The sequence below is a fragment of the Struthio camelus genome, chromosome 3, assembly GCF_040807025.1.
Source record: "Struthio camelus isolate bStrCam1 chromosome 3, bStrCam1.hap1, whole genome shotgun sequence".
NCBI classification, from domain to species: domain Eukaryota; kingdom Metazoa; phylum Chordata; class Aves; order Struthioniformes; family Struthionidae; genus Struthio; species Struthio camelus.
The window spans coordinates 80,677,569-80,697,189 of record NC_090944.1 but is presented as its reverse complement, the minus strand read 5'-3'; the positions used below and the strand labels follow the sequence as shown (position 1 = coordinate 80,697,189).

The 19,621-nt window shown below is 39.1% G+C and overlaps 1 protein-coding gene across 8 annotated transcripts in view; it reads right to left on the bottom strand.

Moving 5' to 3' along the window:
- SYNE1 (spectrin repeat containing nuclear envelope protein 1) overlaps positions 1-19,621 on the bottom strand; it is a 324,712-nt gene that overhangs the window by 155,973 nt on the left and 149,118 nt on the right. For all 8 annotated transcript variants that reach the window (XM_068938684.1, XM_068938685.1, XM_068938687.1 and 5 more), the window contains 9 exons: positions 18,995-19,200; positions 17,731-17,886; positions 16,289-16,577; positions 15,401-15,573; positions 13,055-13,364; positions 7,723-7,887; positions 5,911-6,267; positions 1,061-1,197; positions 12-189 (listed from right to left, as the gene is read on the bottom strand). In XM_068938684.1, coding sequence (XP_068794785.1) covers positions 12-189; positions 1,061-1,197; positions 5,911-6,267; positions 7,723-7,887; positions 13,055-13,364; positions 15,401-15,573; positions 16,289-16,577; positions 17,731-17,886; positions 18,995-19,200 — 1,971 coding nt within the window. The remainder of the gene's footprint in view (positions 1-11; positions 190-1,060; positions 1,198-5,910; positions 6,268-7,722; positions 7,888-13,054; positions 13,365-15,400; positions 15,574-16,288; positions 16,578-17,730; positions 17,887-18,994; positions 19,201-19,621) is intronic.

The following is a 19,621-nucleotide window of genomic DNA, read 5'->3' as shown; positions in this document are numbered from 1 at the left end:
TTTAGAGTTACCTGTATTTTCTGCAGACTTGCTGAAGCTTCACTGATACTCTGAGGCACATCAAAGCATTTGGCTGTGGTGATTCTTGCATTGACTAGCCACTGCTGGAAGTCCCTGAAAGCTGTTCGAAATCTTTGCTGCAAGATCTGCTCTTTACTCTGACATCCTTTTGAAGCTTGCAGGCAGAGGCTGGGTATGCCACATCAGGGAAGCAGCAGAGAGTGGAGGGAGAGGGGGAGGAAAGGTAAGATTCTGTAAGGTGACAACGCAATTACTTAGTTCTCTGAGAAAAAATGGTTAGGTTCGGTAAGGTTAACCTGGAGTCCTTCTACCAGCTTTAGGTAGCTGAGGCACCAGAAAATCCATTAGAAGTCTTCAGCTCCTTAAAAGTGAAACATGTAAATTGGGACATAGCTGTCATAGATGTGACAGACACAAATGTTTCCAAAGAGTGATTCAGCTCACCTCAGTGTGATGTTTCCTCAAGCCCCTTTCTCTCTTTAGGGACCGGACACGCAACCTACAGCAACTGCATTTCTAACTTGTGTGGTTCAGTTATGCTCATAATGTTAGAAGGGATCAGTCTAGGTCATTATGCCCTTCTTATGCAGCCACAGAAGCCAAAAGCTACAACCCCCTACAAGAGATAACAGAATCTTGTGTCTGAAAGGCAGGCTTCACACTCCAAACTAAATCAGCTGGAGGGACCTGAGAAAGCAAGAGAGTAAGTAAACACTGTCTCCACTGTTTCAATGTACCAGCTAGTAGAACAAGAGTGAAATGAAGCACAGAATTAAGGAAAATAACTTAAATAGCTGTTACAGCTTGTTCCTCCTTCACGCACATGAGATGTGGGTCTAATTCAGTTTCTTGGACAGATTTCTCCTGTAATAGATCAGGTGTGGACATATACTAGTTTCAGCTGAGTCTGGTCATACAGCCTAAAATCAACACAATGATTCTAATCATAGTCTACTTCTAAGATTTTGATTAATGATTCCTTAAAACAAAGTTCATGCACTCCTGAGACTGATTAGCTATAAAAAAGATGAAAGTGTACCTGTTATACTCCTTAATCAACCCTGAAACTTTTGAAGAATGATCACTCAAATCTCTGGAAAATCTACAGAGGTCATTTAATTGAGTCTTGATCTCATCCGACATATGCTCAGACTTTGCTAGAGCATCCAATGTTTCCTGTTAAAACAAAAACAAACATTAAAACAAAAATAGCAGTATAAAAAGATACTTGTCTGCTAAATGTTGTTATCATTTAAACCAAATACATCTTAAATTCTTTGTACTATGTTGAAACATTACTCCTAAAACCCACATCTGTGTAGAATCCAAGTGCCAAAAACTTTAAAACGCATAACGTTAAAAAATTCTGTTAACGCCTTACACTATCTGGCATTTTTTCAAGTAAACGATGCTCTGTGCCACTTACTTTGACACAGATAATGCTGATGCTCTTTTCATACCAGCATAAGGCACCAAAATAAACGTGACTTGATTTATAAAGGTGTTTAGGCACTTTTTGCTCTGGTAGCTTTCTAGACTCAACCCACTTGTACTTACCTGGAAAAACATACATCTAGGAAGGGGATTCACACTGGCTGTGTTAGGAGTTTAATTAAGGTTTGATTCAAGTGATCGGAACTAGGAAGCTAAATTACTTGCACAGTCAATTAAAAAGGACAGACCCCTTCCAGGTAATTCTAAATACTTAAAACAACCTAGAATATGAATACAGTGATTAAGAACAAAATATATGGAGTATTTTAAGTAAAGCAATTTAGAAGCCCAAATCCGACTTTCAAAAATGGTTAAAAGTTACTGTTGAATGTGGCATCACTGCTCATAAAACATTTGGACATTTTTTGAATGCTTCACCCTTTTTTCATAATGAACAGGACTAAGAAATAATCGTCAAGAAATCTAAAAAAATCATTTAAAAGTGCCTATGGAACTTAAAGTCAACTTAATTTGCGATCTGTGTGTCTTAATTTTTGAGATTATTTTAACAATCAAACCTACAGAAGCACAGAGGCTTATGTGAAACTGTGAGTTTCTGGAGACCAAATTTCTGGAAGCCTCACATTTTTTAGCTCAAAACGTTTACAAAAAAAAGCTTAAGGTATACATTTGATTTTGATAAATGGGATATGATATTGTCTGTTAGCTGTGTACATATGAAAATACATACAATTAGGGTATAGCAAATATCATACAGTTTATGTAAGTATAATTAGCCTACTTGCCTGAGTTTAACATACTCAGTAAAAACTATTTTGAACTGTATCCAAAAAAGGGAATTTATGCACAAAGCTTCTAACTGCTTCAACATTTTCAAAGAGGGCTTCAAAATCTAAAAAGGACAGCTTCTTACAATCCAGTGAGAGTGAATGGGTTGCTAGCTGTCACTGCTGCGCTGGCAAGACTCTTGATTGGGAGACAGCTAAGCCTACAGGAAAGTGCCATCGTTGGCTTAGGCCATGTGTCACTAGGAGGGGTCGAATAACCACTGCAACAAAAGCAGCCCTCACGCTGGTGTCCACAAGCGCCTTCACTACAATATCCTGCCAGGTACTCCAGCATAATTCGCAGGGCAGACTTTGCCCTTCATCTCACTACAAGTTAAATTCTCCAGCCGTTCCTCTTGGATTACTGGGGAGAAAAGACAACCTTCTAGCTAGTTACATTCATCACAACAGGTGTTGGGCAGCACACGCAAGTCAGAGTGTTTGGCCTACATACATTAATGTGGCTAAATCTAAGTGTCAAAACAGAAGTGTACTTATAAATGTAAAAAACTTATCATGTGAAAGCGAAGACAGATTAGAAAGGGGACAGGGGAAGTGGGACAAGGAAGTCCCCAACCATGCTTCTGAACATATACAAAAGGATGATGGAGTACATACATAGTAAACAGTTTGTAATTATCTATAAGCACAAAATTATATGTTCAGGAAATGTAGACATTATTTACATGAAAATATACACAGAGGGTTTTGAAAATATCACAATCTGCATTACAAAGATAAAAACGCTCACTGTAGGTTCTTCACTGTGAAGTATTCACAAATACTTCACTTCACTGTGAAGTATTTACCAAAAGTAAAAACAAGCATCAGCAAGAGTCTAGTAAGCCAGTCAATGAGCTTAATAAGAACAGCAAATAGACAAAAGGCAAGCAATTCACCTAATGTGCCTACTACCCACAAGCAACTTTGTGCTCTTTTCAAATCCCTTTTCCTGAAAAGGTCTATTGGCAGAGTTGTGCAATTAATTTTTTTAAGATTATATCCTGTATTTCTGAGCAAGTAAAAAAAAAAAAAAAAAAAGACGTGTATGTTGCCTCTTCATACAATCTGAACTGCCAGGAAAAAAGTCTGTTTTGAGAAAAAGAGAACTGTAACACATCTTGGATAGAAGTATCCGTGGTTAAGTCCATAATCAGGGTTTCACTGTATTAATGTTACTGAAATCTGTTCAGATTTATAGACTACAGGGAAGCCCTGTAAAATTAAGCGCAGAGACTTTTCAGATGGACTATGTGTACTAACTCTTCTGTGTTCTTATGGGTATGAAAAAATATTTTGCTTCAACAGACTTTCAGGACTCCTCAGACTTACATTATTCATGCTAACATTATTGACTTCATTTGCTGTGAGTCACTCACACTTTAGTGAATCCATTCAGCCATAATTAAAAGAAGTTTGAAACATTCGCACTGCCAGTTTGTTTCAATACCATATAAAATAGCATTTGAGTTAAGTAATTATGTAACAGTAGTGATGCTCAGAAATAAATGTAAACTCACTACTTTTTGTTTATCTTACTACGCTAAACTATACACAGGACTTTTTTTGAAAATATTAAGAACGACAACACAATGGCCACTACTTAAACACAGGATGTCATATATTCTTCATATTAACATCTGTTATAGATGCTAAGGATGTTCACAGTAATATCTTTTTTTTTAAAGAAAACATCCTACAAGTATCACCGAGGTTAGAATTGCCTGTTTTCAATAATTAAACCTTTCAGTTTCAAATAACTTACCACAATAAATACTAAAAGATTATTTTGATGATATACCATTTTATGCATAACCTGTTCCTGAAAACAGGAGCATTTCCTTGAAAAGCAGGGTACATTTAACTGTGGCATATTTCCATACAGAAACACTGAATCAGTGATAGCATTGGTGCAGCAAGTTGAATTTAATTTTGAATCTGACCATTATCAAAATAACGTACTGAATTCCAAAGGCAGGATCTGTTGCCGTTATGTTGCATAAACCTAAGGGAACAGAGGCTGAGTATGGGCCATCAGAATGAGCTTGCTAATTCTGAGAGTTAGGAAATACATTTTTAACTTGTGATCTTGGCTACCTTGACAATCGAATCACTGTGAGACACCAGTAATGGAACGCTGCAGTGCTATTTCACATTCACAATGGGACCTACCGCTGAAGTCCAGAAATGGAAGGATTACTATCACATTTCCTCTAACTATAAATAAAATCACATAGTAGGGCTGTGCATAGTAATTCTTGAGTTTCTTCTGCATTTAACTCACTACCTAAAGTTTGCATCTTTCTTTATAATCTAAATAAAGCATTGTTATACAGAGTTACAGCATATACACTGTACATATACTTCTAATAAAGCAATATCCTTAAGTCTCCTGGGAATTCCATGAATTTACAACTTCTCTGTTTTTTAAATGAAAGACTTCTGGTAACTGCTGCTGTGTGTTGATGATAATCCCAAATCTTCCTTTACTTTAAGAAAACATGTAACCACAGAAGAGTTTACATATTTGTACCATTATTTGCTGCAGTGTAATGCCAGCTTTTTTCACTCTTACAACTAGTTAGCTGCTGGCAAGCATGCAAGCTGGTTCTGTAAATCTGCGTCAGGGAATTCTGTGAAAGGGGAAGCCACAGAAATAACTTGGCACAAAAACTGAAGGAGGAGGAGGAGATTTATAATCTCGGTTTAAAGACAGGGTATCCTGGGGGTTTTATAATATTTCTTCAGTCAAGGAGTCAGAAAGCAGCAATCACACCCCTCTCTCTTTACTGAAACACCACCCTGGAAGGGAGATACTCTGTATCTTTTCTGGACAGCTGTGATTCACCACAAGGGAGATCTATATATACATATATATATAGTTGGTGTGCAAGTTATCTCGACTGCTGTGAATATATATTCATATACATAAATGTATGTGCATATATTTGTATGCATGTATGGGACACATGCACGTGGAAGTTTTGCTAGAAGACAGGAAAGGAGAACTACCTCTTGTTTCTCTAAATCCTACTGCATTCCTCAGCAAAGCAAAAGGAACACACGAGTACAGCAGCGTCTAGGATCACTTCTTTAAACACAGGACAAGATCTTAATGTGCATGATGTGAAGGGCTTTTCAAGAAGTGGGGAGAATAAGCTCAGTACATGCATGATGAACTACAGGAAAAGAAATGGCTCCAGCTGCTACTTAGCTTTTAGAAAAGCTCTGCATTTCCCTGATCAAGTACTACTCTGGCTTGAAACACTGAGCGAATTGGAAGAGAAGTTCAGAAATAGTATGTTAGTTCCTTCATTTCCTTAGAGACGAGCCCTGCTTTTAATGTCTATGGTTGGGGTAGCGTTTGCTAAGCCTTGTGCAGTAGAGGCCAAGGAGAGAAGTGTCTTCTGTAAACACTGCTTGCTATGATTACAGTTACAAAAGAGTTTCTAAAATTGGAATTTCATAAACATATTTTTTGTAAGTACATCTGATTATCGTCTACTTCGCCCATCCCTTGATAGTCCCGCTTAGCAGAACTTTTCTGCCCACTGTAGCTGTACGTTTACAACCAGAAGATTGCTAGGAAAAGAGAGGGGGGCCTTACTTTTTCCCTCCGCCAGCACTCCACGAGCTCGGCGTCCGTGTGCTGGCCGTCCAGGGGGGCCAGGCGCTGCGACCAAGCGGCCAGCAGCGTGCCAAACTGCTCCAAGGCCTTTTCCAGCTGAGCGACTTGGGCGGCGAACTCCTGCTCCGACAGGGCCATCTGGCTGAGCAGATCCTCCAGGTTGCTTTGGGTTTGGAAAGCGCTCTCTTCCCACTGCTTCCAGTCCGCCTGCAGGGCCTGCATCTCCGCAGCGAGGAGCTGGCAGCCGCCGGCGGCCGTGCCGCGCTCCGCCGCGGGAGCCAGCGTCTCCACTCTGCCGAGGCGGCTCGCGCCGATCGGGCGGGAGTCTAGCAGCTCCTGCAAGACAACATTGCCATGGAAACCCGCTGGGCTGCGACCCGCTGCCGCTGCAGCCGGGGGGGCCCGCACAGCCGGCGGCGGGCAGCGGGGAGGCTGCAGCCCTGGGTGTGCGCTGCACCGAGGAGCAGTTTCAACGCAAACGCTTTCACAACACCCACGCTGCGAAAGGGTGGAAGGGGAAAACGCAGTGAAAGGAAAGAGTAAAGGAAAATTAACTCAAGAGAGAGTGCGTGCTTTAAATCGATTAGAGGGCACGGCTCAAAGCGGTGTACGGATTACAAACTTTCATAAGCTTAGGAGAGAAAGAACTTTTTTTAGATGCTAAAATGTATATTGTTTAGGTTAAGGTGGGGAGAAGAATGTTGTTCTGATCTTTTTTATATGAAACGCTAGTATGCAGCTGATCATCGCAGTTTTTAGGACACAACTGTGTTGCTCAGAAAGAGCATTTTACAGCCTACCCATGATCTGCAATGTGCCATAATTGGTTGCACATGTTCTTTTTTAATGAATTCTTTCTACAGTGTCTTATTTCAATCTTAGGCAGGCTACAAGGAAATTTGGGAAGTTTTCAGCTCTAGAGGTTGGAGAACATAAATACGATCTTAACCACTGCATGCCAGAGTAAAGTTATTTATTCTTATCGGCCCTATGAGCTAGAAAGTACTATCTCTTCCCTTCCTCATTTTACACATGGGGAGCTTAAACACAGAGGAGGCTAAAAACTGTCCACGAGTATACAACAAACCTGGAATTTGAAGTCGGGTATCTAGTAGTCTGTTCACTGGCCCACCCTCTCATGTTTGGGAGCAGCGTAAAATGCTGCCATGCATATCTGAATGCAAATAACAGCACGAGCAAAACATGAGATCTACTTTAATGCTCCGTTCAGGAATATGTCACTTGCTCAGACCCTCAAAATGCGTAGGAACAGATGGACCCAGACAAATGCCAGGATAAAGAGGCAACCCTATACATTTCTGTACAGGGCGGCAACCCATACATTTCTACTGTGTTTGGAGACAACAATCCTTGCACTGCTTCATGCATCTCCATTTCATGCACACCAGGAAAGGTTGCTTCTGGCTTTGATTCAGACAACTCTGCCAAGTGGAGAAAGCATATTTGGGCTTGAGGAAAAAGCAGTATTCATTAATCAGCTAAGCCACATTCCTCTGTGATGCCACTGGGCTCCCACTCTTCCAAATTGTTTCCATGTGTGCCAGTGGCTAACTTGGGTCTAAGTTCTGACTGCACTTACACTCCATCAGTTTGATATGGGAAGGGAGGAGAAGACACAACATTGCTTAGAAAGCTTATTTTCAGCTCACTAAAATATCATAACCATTTCAAATACACAAAGAGCGATATCCCACAACTTTCCATCCCCGGCCTATTTTAAAGCATAGGTTCTGAACAGCTGACGAAATCATGAAAGGTAAGTTTTCTTACATTGATTTTGGTCAGCTTTTTCTGTACTGCTGATGTATCTCCAGATATATCTGACCAGCGGTGCAGCTCTTCTTTTGCAGAATGGAGCCAGTCTGTGAATTCATGCACGGCATCAAGGTACAGCAAATGGTCCTTCACAATGTCTTCCACTTTCCTCATTTTCTCCTGTCAGTCAGACAGAAAATAGACCATTAAAATGTTCAAATAATGTTCTGGATTCTGTCCAGACTTTAAGCACACGGTGATACAAAGAGCTGGTCTGACTCGATAGCACCCATCTTAATGCTGAACAGAGCACAGCTCACAGCATCAGAACGCAGCACTACACTGCACAAGGCTTGGTTTAGGTTGATCTGAACAGGCATGATCTGCTTGAGCAAAGGAAGAATAAGCCTCCCAAAATGCATGCAAAAAGTGTCCTTTAAAACATCAAGAAATGTATCCTTCAACAGATGTCAAAGCTGCAGCTGTGCAGCTCTGGCACATTTTTCCCAATACCCCTTGGAGGGGTTGTTGTGGATCACCTGGGAGTCCTCTCAGGGAGCAATCTGCTGGCCAAAACACAGCCATTATTTAGAAGCATCAAGCACTATAAATGCTAAAGCAGTGTCACAAAGATATTCCATATAAAGTCCACATAGGAGCAGTTCTGCTGTCCCCAGCCACCTGCCTTGCACCCCTATGGAGGGTGCTTTCCCTGAGACACAGACATATGACAGCTGCAGGGCTCCATCCCAATGAATTAACCTGAGCTGAAAGTGTTTACCATAACACAAGAAGAAGAAAACTTCAAGAGCTACATTCTATGCTCTATAGTTTCAGGGATGTATCGATGGATATCTCTCTCTCTTCTGGCTCAAGAAGATAGAAATAACTATTATTGTACACTTTTCCTCCTTTGGTACTCTTCCCTAAGCCTCTGTGGAAAACAGTATACTGGTCTAGATGAGTCTTCAGTTTGATTGCACAGAGTTGTTCCTGCATTCTTATGCACTAATACACAGGAAAGCTTATAAAAACTAAGCAACAGTTAACGGAGCAAATTAAATAGCTTTTAATGTCTCTGTGGATACTCTTATTCAGATTTAAGTGACTGGTTCAAATAATCTGAATTGAACTTGAGTTATTTTTAATTTTTAATAATTTATTTTTAAGTTATTTTTAATTTATCATTTAACTAATGAATTTAAAAACAAAGTCAGATTAACAAGCTCTCTGAAAATAACCATCATTATTTCTCAGAATGCTTTAGACTAACTAGACAATAAATCATTACTAATTAAACAAAGGTGACCTGAAGTAAAGCCTCAAAGCTTTTACTCCTTACTTCATTTTACGCAGCAATGGAGTAAGAAAAATTCCATATGGGCCTGACCTGAGACAAAACAGATAGCTGCCTCAGACAGTAAGAGAGTCCCCCGCAAGAAAGGCGACCATGGGCCTCCCCCTGCTTTATTCACACCAAAATGTGGTACCAGTAGTGATAGTGGGGGGAAAGTGCAACTCAGTACTGGCAAGTCTCTTTTAGTGGCAAGGACTTCTATGAGTTGCAGTATGTGCTCTTCCCTCCCAAGGGGAAGTTTGCAAGTATTCAACCAGACCTGCCATCACAGAAAGGGGAGAAGGAGGCAGCAGCTTCCTCTGGCATGTCATCTGGTAGCTCCTGGGCTGATCTCCTCTGCCTGGCAGCAGCTCTGTTTCCAGCCTGGCAACCCTCCACTGCTCTTGGGTACCGCTTACATCAAATCCTAGTCTCAACCTCCAGGGGAACAGAGGTCAGCAGGGAGGTGCTAGAAACACAGCATACAGCTCAGACTAGCCAGAGGAGGAGCAACATGCCCTCTTTCTTGGGCAAGGTAGAGTTACATGCCCCATCTGCTAAGGCCATACGGCGTGCCCTACTTGGTCTGACTTGGTTCATCCAGCCAAGTCTTCTCCCCGGCGCTGTTTAGGAAGAACATGTGAACCTGGCCAGTCTGTGGCCCATTTCCACTACAACTCCTTAGCATCTGCAATTATTAGATTAGGAATGTCAGAAAGTTCATGCCTGCCTATTCCTTTCAGTATGTGCTCATAGATCTGTTAGTGACTTTGTTCAAACCCTTTTTGAACTTGCCAATAATAACATACAGCAATAGATTATAGAAGTTTGCTTTTCACTGCATAAAAGAGTACCCTTTTGTTTTCTTTTCTTCTTCTTCTTCTTCTTTTTTTTTTTTTTAACTAATCTTCTATTAGTTTTACTGAACGCCCTCTGGTACTGTGGGTTTTGGTGACTAACATTTCTGCATTCCCCTTAGCAACCACCCTTATGATTTTGTAAGCACTGACTGCATTTCCCTCTCAGCTTTCGCCACTTCAGACTGAACACTCTCACCCTTTTGGTCTTTCTTCATAACAGTTTAATCCCCTTGACCATTTTAGTTGCCCTTCTCTGTACCTTTTATATGTCCCTTTTGAGATGCACCCTAACCTCAAGATGCAGGCACACAAAGATATATAGTAGCAAAATACACCAAGACATATAGAGCAGAAAAATTATGCCTTCTTTATTCTCACTATTCTGGGTGAGACCTAGCATTTATTGATACCCGTTTCACACTGAGCTGTTAATTTCAGAAAACTTCCAAGTGACTCTATCTCCTAGGTTTTAACTGCAAGTTCTGAATTCAGAATCATGTAATAATGCTTTAGATTATTTACCCTTACAGGTATTACCTTACACTTATCTATACTGAAGTTCATCTACTACCTCTTTGCCTCCTCACTCAGTTTTCTGACAGTCCTTTGGGAGTCCTTGTGACTGGACCACCCAAGAGAGCTTTTTATCCTCTGTAAGATTTCACCCTGCTCCCCCTTCTCCCAGTCATTAACAAAGACGTTGAACAAAACTAATTCCCACACTGTTTCCTGCAAGACCCTGTTATTGACTCTTCCATTCTGAAAAGTGACCATTAAGCCTTTGCTTCCTATACTTCAATCAACTTTTAGTCCATTAAGGGACCTTTCTTTCAAACCTGTGATGACTTAGTTTAATAGCCCTTTGTGTGGAATCTTATCAAAGGCTGTCTGAAAATTCAAGTATATTATGTCCACTTTATCTCCTTTATGCATGTGCCCATCAAACATCCTCACAGAACTCCAGCAGATTAGTTTGGTAAGGTTTTCCTTTCCAGAAGCTGTACTGACTTTCTCAGCAGTTCGTATTTATCCAATACAACCGATGATATTATTTTTTATTATAGATTATCACCTTCCCAGGGATGGTAGTCAGACTCATGAGTCTGCGGTTCCCCACAGGACTTCCTTTGAGGCCTTTTTGTAGATGGGGATTATAGGGGCTGCCTGACAGTCCCCTGGTGCAGTGGCCTCCTTGACCAGCTCTTCAGCAATTGCAGTTTGAGCATTCCTCCAGAGCCCTCAGATGAATGCCATCTACTGTTGGTGACTTTAGTAACATCTAACTTAATCTGCTGGGTCTAAGATTTCCTGTATATTTACCTCAAACTGATCTAGTTCCTTTGATCTAGTTCCTGCTGCAAAGAAAATGTGAGGTGTGGGAATCTACTCCTCATTTTCAGTGGAGAGGAACAATACAAATTCCTTGAGCTTCTCCAGTACAGCCTTATCATCCCTGAGTGCATCTTTTATTTTTGCTCATCAAGTGGTTCCACCAGTTCCCTAGATGACATCCTACTTTTGATAGATTTAAAGACATTTGCCATCTGCTTAGGCATCCCTTGGGAAGAATGCTTCAAACTCTGTTTGAGATCTCAATTTCCTGTTTACATACGACGTGTTCCATGCAATATCATGGGTGCTGAGACCCATCCCCAGCTTTCCCAGACTGTCACCCCAGCTGAGAGACTCTGGGCCAGTTGATTACTTACTGATGCCTGCCCAGGGCTCACACAAAGGTAAGAGCACCTATTTTTAATACCCACCTTAAGATTTCTATTGACTGATTTTTTGGGGACGAAGAAAACCACTTAAGAAATTAAATTTATTGTTACATATCAATTTTAGGAGAACATCATCATGCTTGTTTATGATGTTCTTTTCGTGTGTAAGTTTTAAAAGCATTGTGCTGAGTGAATCAGTTACCTTTGCATTGCTCCAGCTTTAACTCTACTTAATCAAGCAGATGTTATACCAGGATGAAGCTGCACTAATCTCTAAAAATCAGATTCACAGCTTACATTTCCAGGAAAAAAAGAGAGCAAAAGTTCATCATAAAAATAAAAATTTGTGTGAATAGACGGTTATTATAGATTAGATGTATTTTAGATAGCTCTAATATCTATGGTCTATGATTAAAGCAATAAAACAATTGCAATAATAGTATTACTCATCCCAAAAATAAAAACAAAAAATCCTCCCAAACAAACAGCAAGATTCCACATAATGACTCTCCTCATCCTTTTTAGAAAGAAAAAAATGGATTTTTACTGAAGAATTGAATTAATATGTCCTAAATTTGACATTTTTCTATTAAATAGTTTGTTAGATCTACTAATTTTTCAGTGTAGATTTCTTTTTTATACAGTGTAATTACCTATAGGTCATCAGCACTATTGTCAATACATGACTACCTAAATCACAGTTACATCAGATGCCTGGGTTTCTGACAATGTACTATATACACAGTGTTTACTCCAATTTCACAGTGATATTAGCCTTTTTTTGTGTGGCCCCTATTGCTGATGCAAACTTTCCCATTAGCTGAGATGATGGAGATTGTAACTCAGAGCTAGTGTCATTGTCATGATCTGACTGGCAGAAGGTCTCTGTGGACTAACTTGTATCTTTCCTTAGAAACTGAACAGAACATCAGTACGATATATGTAGTGCTTAACGGCTTTGCACATCACAATTTATGAGCTTATGTCTTCCGATAAAAGGTTTCTCTCTCTGACATTTGTTTCCTGCTCAGTGAGGCATTTTAGTCTTCCCTTTCTAAGTAAAAAAAAGTGCTAGGAATAAATAAAAAAGAATCAAATGAAAATAAATCTTGAAGAATCTCAGAAGTACTATTGTATATATGAAATTAGGAATAAAATACATGCCCTTCACTTTTCAAAAATCATAAACATACCAATAATTCAAATTCTCAAGGAAAATACCTTTCTTTACATTCCAGTGAATTTTAATAAACTACATTCAGCTTTTTTTTGTTAGACTCCATCATAAGCACTGTGAGAAAAAGCAAGACTATTCAAACACAAGCATTCTAGTCACTATAAATTATGAAAATCAGAGTTTTAGCCTTCTGTACAGGTTGATGTCTAAGTGTTTTACTCATTTGAAATAGCACTCTTTGCCTTTATCTTACCTTGGCCACAGCTGTGATATCATTAAAGTGTGTTTTTAGTTCTTCTTGAGCTGCTTCTCCAAAAGAATCATCCTCAGTTTTTTCATACAGTTCCACAGCTTTTTCAGTGAGTTGATGTAAATCAACAGAGTGATCCTCTATCTCAGAAACAATAGCTTGGAAGTGGTCCAGCTGAGCAAACTTCTCCTTCAGGCCAATCTGTGGTTCTATAGGATGTTCTGCTTTGTGATCCAGTTTATCTAACCACTGCTCCAGCTGGTTCTTCCTTTCCAAATAGTCATTCCACTGGCTAATCACAGACTCTAGACAGCTTACATTAAAAAACAAATACACAGTACGGGTGAGAAGTTTTGAAAGGTCTAAAAAAGCAAAGCAAAGCATGCTTGTACCTTAATTGACATATTCTCTGTAGCTATGTATGATATGTTTAGAATAGGTTTTTCCTCCATCTTGCTTTAATTTTCTATGTCAGCTTAAATCCAAGCCATTCTAGACTTCCTCTGTTCTTTGGACTACTACATATAACCCAATACAACTGTTTCCCCAGTACAGCTTATACCAGAACTGTCTGTCTCAGCCTAATGAAAAGCACACTTCAGTGTCTGTCCAGCAAAATAAAATACAGAACATTACTGGAGCTCTTCATGTAATAAATTCTCAGTAATAAAATGTACAGCAGCCTACACAATTATTGAAAAAGAAAAGATATTCTGGCAATTCTGAAAGAACAAACCAATTGTATATTGCCACATCTAAAATTTTTAAGAAATACACTCTTCTGCTATCTATCCCTCCTTCAATTAGATCTCCAGATCTCTCTGGGACTTGTGTTCAGGAATGTAATTCTAATTCCACTGGAGTTAATGGTAGATAACAGTGCTGTAAGGATTTCATCCAAAATGTAATGACCACCCACTCTAAATAATATTTTATGACACAAATTGGGTAAAGACTGAGTGAAAACTTAAAGCCTACCCACCATAATTTTCCACATATAATTCTATTACAATTTTGTGATAAAGTGAAAAAGTGGCAGCACTGATTAAATCCAAGTAAGCAGGTGGTAGAGTTCACCTAAGAACTCCAATTTACCTACATCATGTCTCCTACCACTAACAGCAGATATTTGAGGCTCAGACACTATAGTGCTCAGATCATCTAAAACAGACCTATGATAGTTTTCTGAGGCACAGAAAATTTTGTTTTCACTAACAAACTAAGGAAGTATGATCATGCAGAAGTTCACCAAGAGCCTCCTTCTATCCAGTAATGATGGAAGATGATGGAACAGAGAATACGTGTAAAACCCATAGATGAGAGCAACCAGGGAGAGGCTGCAGCCAGTTTGGAGGACAGGATTTAAACATCATATGCTCTTAAAAGAAATTTTAAAAGATGGTATTTGATGATGAAAAAAAAGTACTTTACTTAGGAAGGCGAAATCAAATATACAAATAGACAATTGGGAAAACTGTCCAGGCTTAGTACTGTTGAAAAGGATTTCTAGACTGTAGTGGATAACAAATTGAACAAAAATAACAATATGATACTGTTGGAAGGAAAGGAAAAATTCTTTCCGGAATGTACTAAGAGGAGTGTTGTATGAAGGAAATGCAAAGTACTGATACTCCATTCAGAATCTGCAAGGTCTGAAATAGAGTTCAGAGGTCAACAAACTTTTGGGTATTCTCTTTTCAGAAAAATGTAGACAAACTAAACATAGTCTGCAATTTATTGAAAGAAAAAGAAGGATGAAAGAGGTCCAGAAACTATTAGTTTTGAGGAAGACTGAAAGAATTAAGATTTCTATTTGTCTAGAACAGAGACTGAGACCTTCAAATATGCAAAAAAATTCTCCTATAGGCAATAGGAATAACTTCCCATTTCCACAGAGGTTAGAACAAGAAGAAATCAGCTCAATTTGCAAGAAAGATGATACAGAGTAGATATTTTAATTAAAAACATAACAAAACACACAGTTGAGAAATCATCTTCTCTGCAGTTTTCTAAGGAAAAGTTAGATAAATATATGTCAGATGTTCTTGGTCCTGCCCCAGTACAGGTTCAGTAACTCAGGAAGCCCTTTCTAGATTTTTATTAGTATGAATTTGTATGATTTCTATTTATTTTTAAATGACCATTTCATATGAAATTTGATTCATCTATCGAGTAAACTCATTGTCTTTTCTACAGAGGGATGTATTTTTTCAGATAAATATTTGGATTCGATGACGCAACTTTCCCCTCGGATATCAGTAACAAAGGAATGGACTCACGAGCTACAAAGTACCACTCCTTGTAAGCAGAGATGGCAGGGTCTGACATGTGTTTTCCAGGGAGTTTTACCTCTGCCAGTTCACTGAGGTGTTGATGACGTCATTCCATACATCCTTCAGCACTTGTAGCTGGTTTTGTATCACCTTTTGTCCTTCCTCATTGCTGTTTCTAAGTGCTTGTTCTGCTTTGCCAATGGCCATGTTCAGCTTAACTTCACCATCACCTTTGAGTAAGAGGATCTCCTGTGAGGCAAAAAAAAAAAAAAAATCACATGCAAACCGATGACAGGTGAAAAGTGTACTTCTTTCAACAGGGGACACCATTTTCTCTGATCGCATTTACCACTTGAAAACCATCCAGTATGAATTCCTAGACACCCTTTCTTACAAGTGCCTGTCCCTTGCTATGTGCTAGTGATGCAACAGTTATTCCCACAGCCATACAAGTATTTTATTGCATTGGTCATCCTAAAATATTGCCCACATTGCAGCAGATAACGGAAAGGTCAAGCTCTGCACAGAAGAACAGCTCCAGGCAGCGAGAGGAAATCTCAAGAGAGCCCACGATGGGATCACCTACACTGCTGTCTTTCCTAATAGATTTTTATCTAACCCATTCTCAAAGACCTGCTATGACAGATACGTTACAGCCTCTCTGTGTGAACTATTTCAGGGCTTCCCCGCCACCAGAAAGATTTTTGGACCTGGATCCATATTTTCATAATTGATTATTCCTCAGTAAGTGTAATACCTTGCACTAGCCCCCCACCCTTAAATACCATATCATACTATTTCTCATACTGTATCTCCTAATTTCTCAAGATCACTTTAAATTCTAATCCTGTCCTTCATAACCATGGAAAGAAAGAAATATAAAACTATTCATTTTCCTTTGATGTGATCCTCATCCAATACTACTTACGATGCAGTATCTTTCTTTAGTTCTATAGTTCTTTACCTGAATTTGTGTCAGTCGTCTCTCTAGTGTGGCTTTGCTACCAACAGTGCTCTTTAACGATGCTAGTTTATCTTGAACCTCTTTCACCCATGACCACATGCTCTGCAGTGCCTCCTCCAAAGCAAGATGCTCCTGGAGCGCAACCTGACATGTTCGCAGCTTCTCCTTGACAGTTTTGACCATGTTTTGGTAACTGGTGAGATGCTGAGAGGCCAAGCGCACTTGTCCTGCACCTTGTCCTCCTTCATTTAAAGCCTGTGCCATTTGGGAGAGTTTTTCAAAAGATTCTCTGAGAGAAAAAAATAGGGACGGAAAATCAGTTTCAGAAGGCATATAATATTGTTATAGCAACTATTAGAAGCTTTGAATGCTGCTGACATAATCACCTACTCCATCAGCGACAGAGTCCATAGCTATCGGAAAAGTTAGCTGCGAGAGACTGAAGGGAAATAAAGCAGTATGCATTGATTAATATCTTTCCTTATGCGCCGTACCACTTCTACATTCGGGTGCTCAAAATGATCACACTAAAATCTTAATGTTGCACATTAAAATTAAAAGTTAATTTCATTTTCTTTCGGCCTGTCAGATTTTTTAGGTCTGTATGAACTGCTACCTTTTTGCACCTGTCAAAACTTCTGAGTAAAGTTTATAGTCTTTGACAGGTAGGAAGCATGATGGAAAGGTCAGACCATTTGTCTGGGATTAAACACTGAGTCTGGGGTCCAGTACAAGGCTCATTAAAAGGGATTAAAACTCTGGTTTCATACAGTCTCAGTTAATCTCAAACCACTGGACCACCCTTCCTGTTACCTCCAGATTACCAGACCAAACTGTGTTGCATTAGTCTCAAGGGGATAGGTAGGGATTGGGTGTTTTCTTTTAGCAGGCTGTGAGGCTTGAACAACTGAGTACTATTTTTGTTGTATCTTTACCAACCTAATAATAAAAAAAGAATTTGAAAAACCACAGTGTTCTAAAAAAGGCGATTACTTCATCTTCCATTGGCTAAGTTTGAATTCTAGAAAGATTCCACAGAGCCAATGTAGCTGTTATTTGGGCTCTTTATATATAGTCAGCTTTACATGAGAGTGGATCCTGCTAACCCCATTAGATCCAAATATCATGGGACAGAAAGGGAAAACAAAAAGGGAAAAAAAAGAATAAGTGCCATTTTTAGCATTGCTTTTTATTACAGATGATAGACTTTTCAGGCTTCATTTATCAATGAAGTAATATAAGCTTTTCTTAATGAGAAATGAGAAATTGGATGTGGCTTCAAATTCAAATCTCCTTAAACTAGAAGTATCTGCGTTCAGCCTCCCTTCACAGAATATGTCCCAACATCTTTCACAAACCCTTTCCACCCAAACAGTTTAGTTTCATTGTTGCTTTCTAAGAGAAAAAAGTGGGGTTTTTTTAGGAAATATGTTTCATACTACCTTGAAGTCAATAACTCTTCCAGGAACTTTTCCACTTTCTGCACCTCATTTTTCTTCTCAGGAATAAGCTGTTTGTTCTCTCCTAATGCTTCTGTGCTTATTCTTTCTTCCATTTCATGTATCCACAGGCTGAGTTTCTTGTGCTGATCCTCAAAGCTACAGAACAGATAAGTATTTCCTTAAAAATATTTCTCAGGTGAAGTAAAGCTAGTAAGAAGTTCACCCAGTACTTTGGATATCCACAAGAACAAGAAAATAAAGCTAGGTATCAGCTTAATGCCTAGTGAATGAGAGTTGTACACGAAACATAATTCCACACTGACTACTAATCTAAAAATATTCAGCAACTCTCTAAAAATGTTCAGCAATATCATGGGAACTACAGTAGGATAGAAGCCTCCAAAATTTAAAGTGGTAGTACTTTTATTTATTAGTATATTCAATAAATACAGAACAAATGAAAGAACTTGCAAAATGCTTCTAATGATTTAGGCTAAGGTTAAAAAAACAAACAAAAATGGGTAGAACCGGGCTTTTATTCAATATTGACACATACAAAATTTTTATGAGCGCTTGAAGTGTTGTGCTCTCAATTTCTCTAACAGAACAAAACTGGAGTCTGAAGTGAAACTTAGCAAAACAGGCTCTGGCTTTAAGTTCTGATGTTTGCAAACCTTTTCCTTACATGAAGGCACATCAAAAATTTCCATCTCATCTTTCTGTTTTATCCATTACTGCTAAAAAAACTTTCCTTTCAATTAGAAACAGTTTGAGTATAATTATGCCTAAAAACATTTGAACCCCCCAAATGCCAGCCCAAAATAATAATTCAAGAGTGTTTTTCGACTAGCTCCTTAGGAAGTCTGTCCATCTAGAATGGGACAGCACAGACAACATGCTTTAAAACTATCTTCATGCACACTATCTTCAAAGCCTAGGATAGAACATGAAAACTCAGCACACCTTTTTCTTCTCAGAAATTACTTTTAAAATTACTGTGAACCCAGCTGCTGACTGGGGATCACATGAGCTACACAGATCTTCCACATATGTGATCCCGATCTTCCATACTTTAAGCAAAGCAATACCCTTGGAGAAAGACCTGTTGCTTTTTTAGTGGAAACCTCTGTTTTCTGTTAAATGTTTCCAAAGGAGAAAGCAAGCAGATTACAGTAAATAACTGGAAATCATTTCAAATCGTTTCTTGAATTTCCACAGCCTGAACATTTCATTCAGCCTATCTGAGACTACTAAAATTACTTACCTTCCCAGGTCTGAGGCACAAGTTTCTAGGGCCTGCTGATCTTTCAGACACTGGTTGAGGAATTCCTGGAAGCTCTGGGTAGACTTTTCTATTTGCTCCTGGATATGGCTCACAACTGGTTTGGGTAAGCAAGCACACAAATTTTCTCCTTCCTTACAGGCAGCTTCTAATTTGTTCTGTCCCTCACTAACAGAATCCAGCACAATCTGTGTGACGCAAGAATACAGTTTCAACATGCAAGATGTCATAGCTAAAGATAAGCAGATTCCTTCTGTAAGTGGCCAAATTCCCCCAAGAGGGTGATAGTCATGTCTAAGTAAGGGACAAATTCAAGGCAGATCTTTCAAATACAATTTTATTAAATGGTCTTAAGATTCACGGAGTTCAGTGTTCTTATCTGGTCCAAAGGCACAAGTTTGCAATAGATGGACCAGTATCTGATCTGTTTGTGCTCTGTCTCCCAGATATCAACTCAGATAAGCTTTGACATAAGCGTTAATCTAAAGGACAGAATAGTGTAAGAGAGACTGGGAGAAGGAAGAGAAGATAAAGAAGGAGAAAAAAAAAAAGATTAAATACCAGAAACAATATGTTTAGTTATGCGTATACTTTCCAGAAATTAAAGTT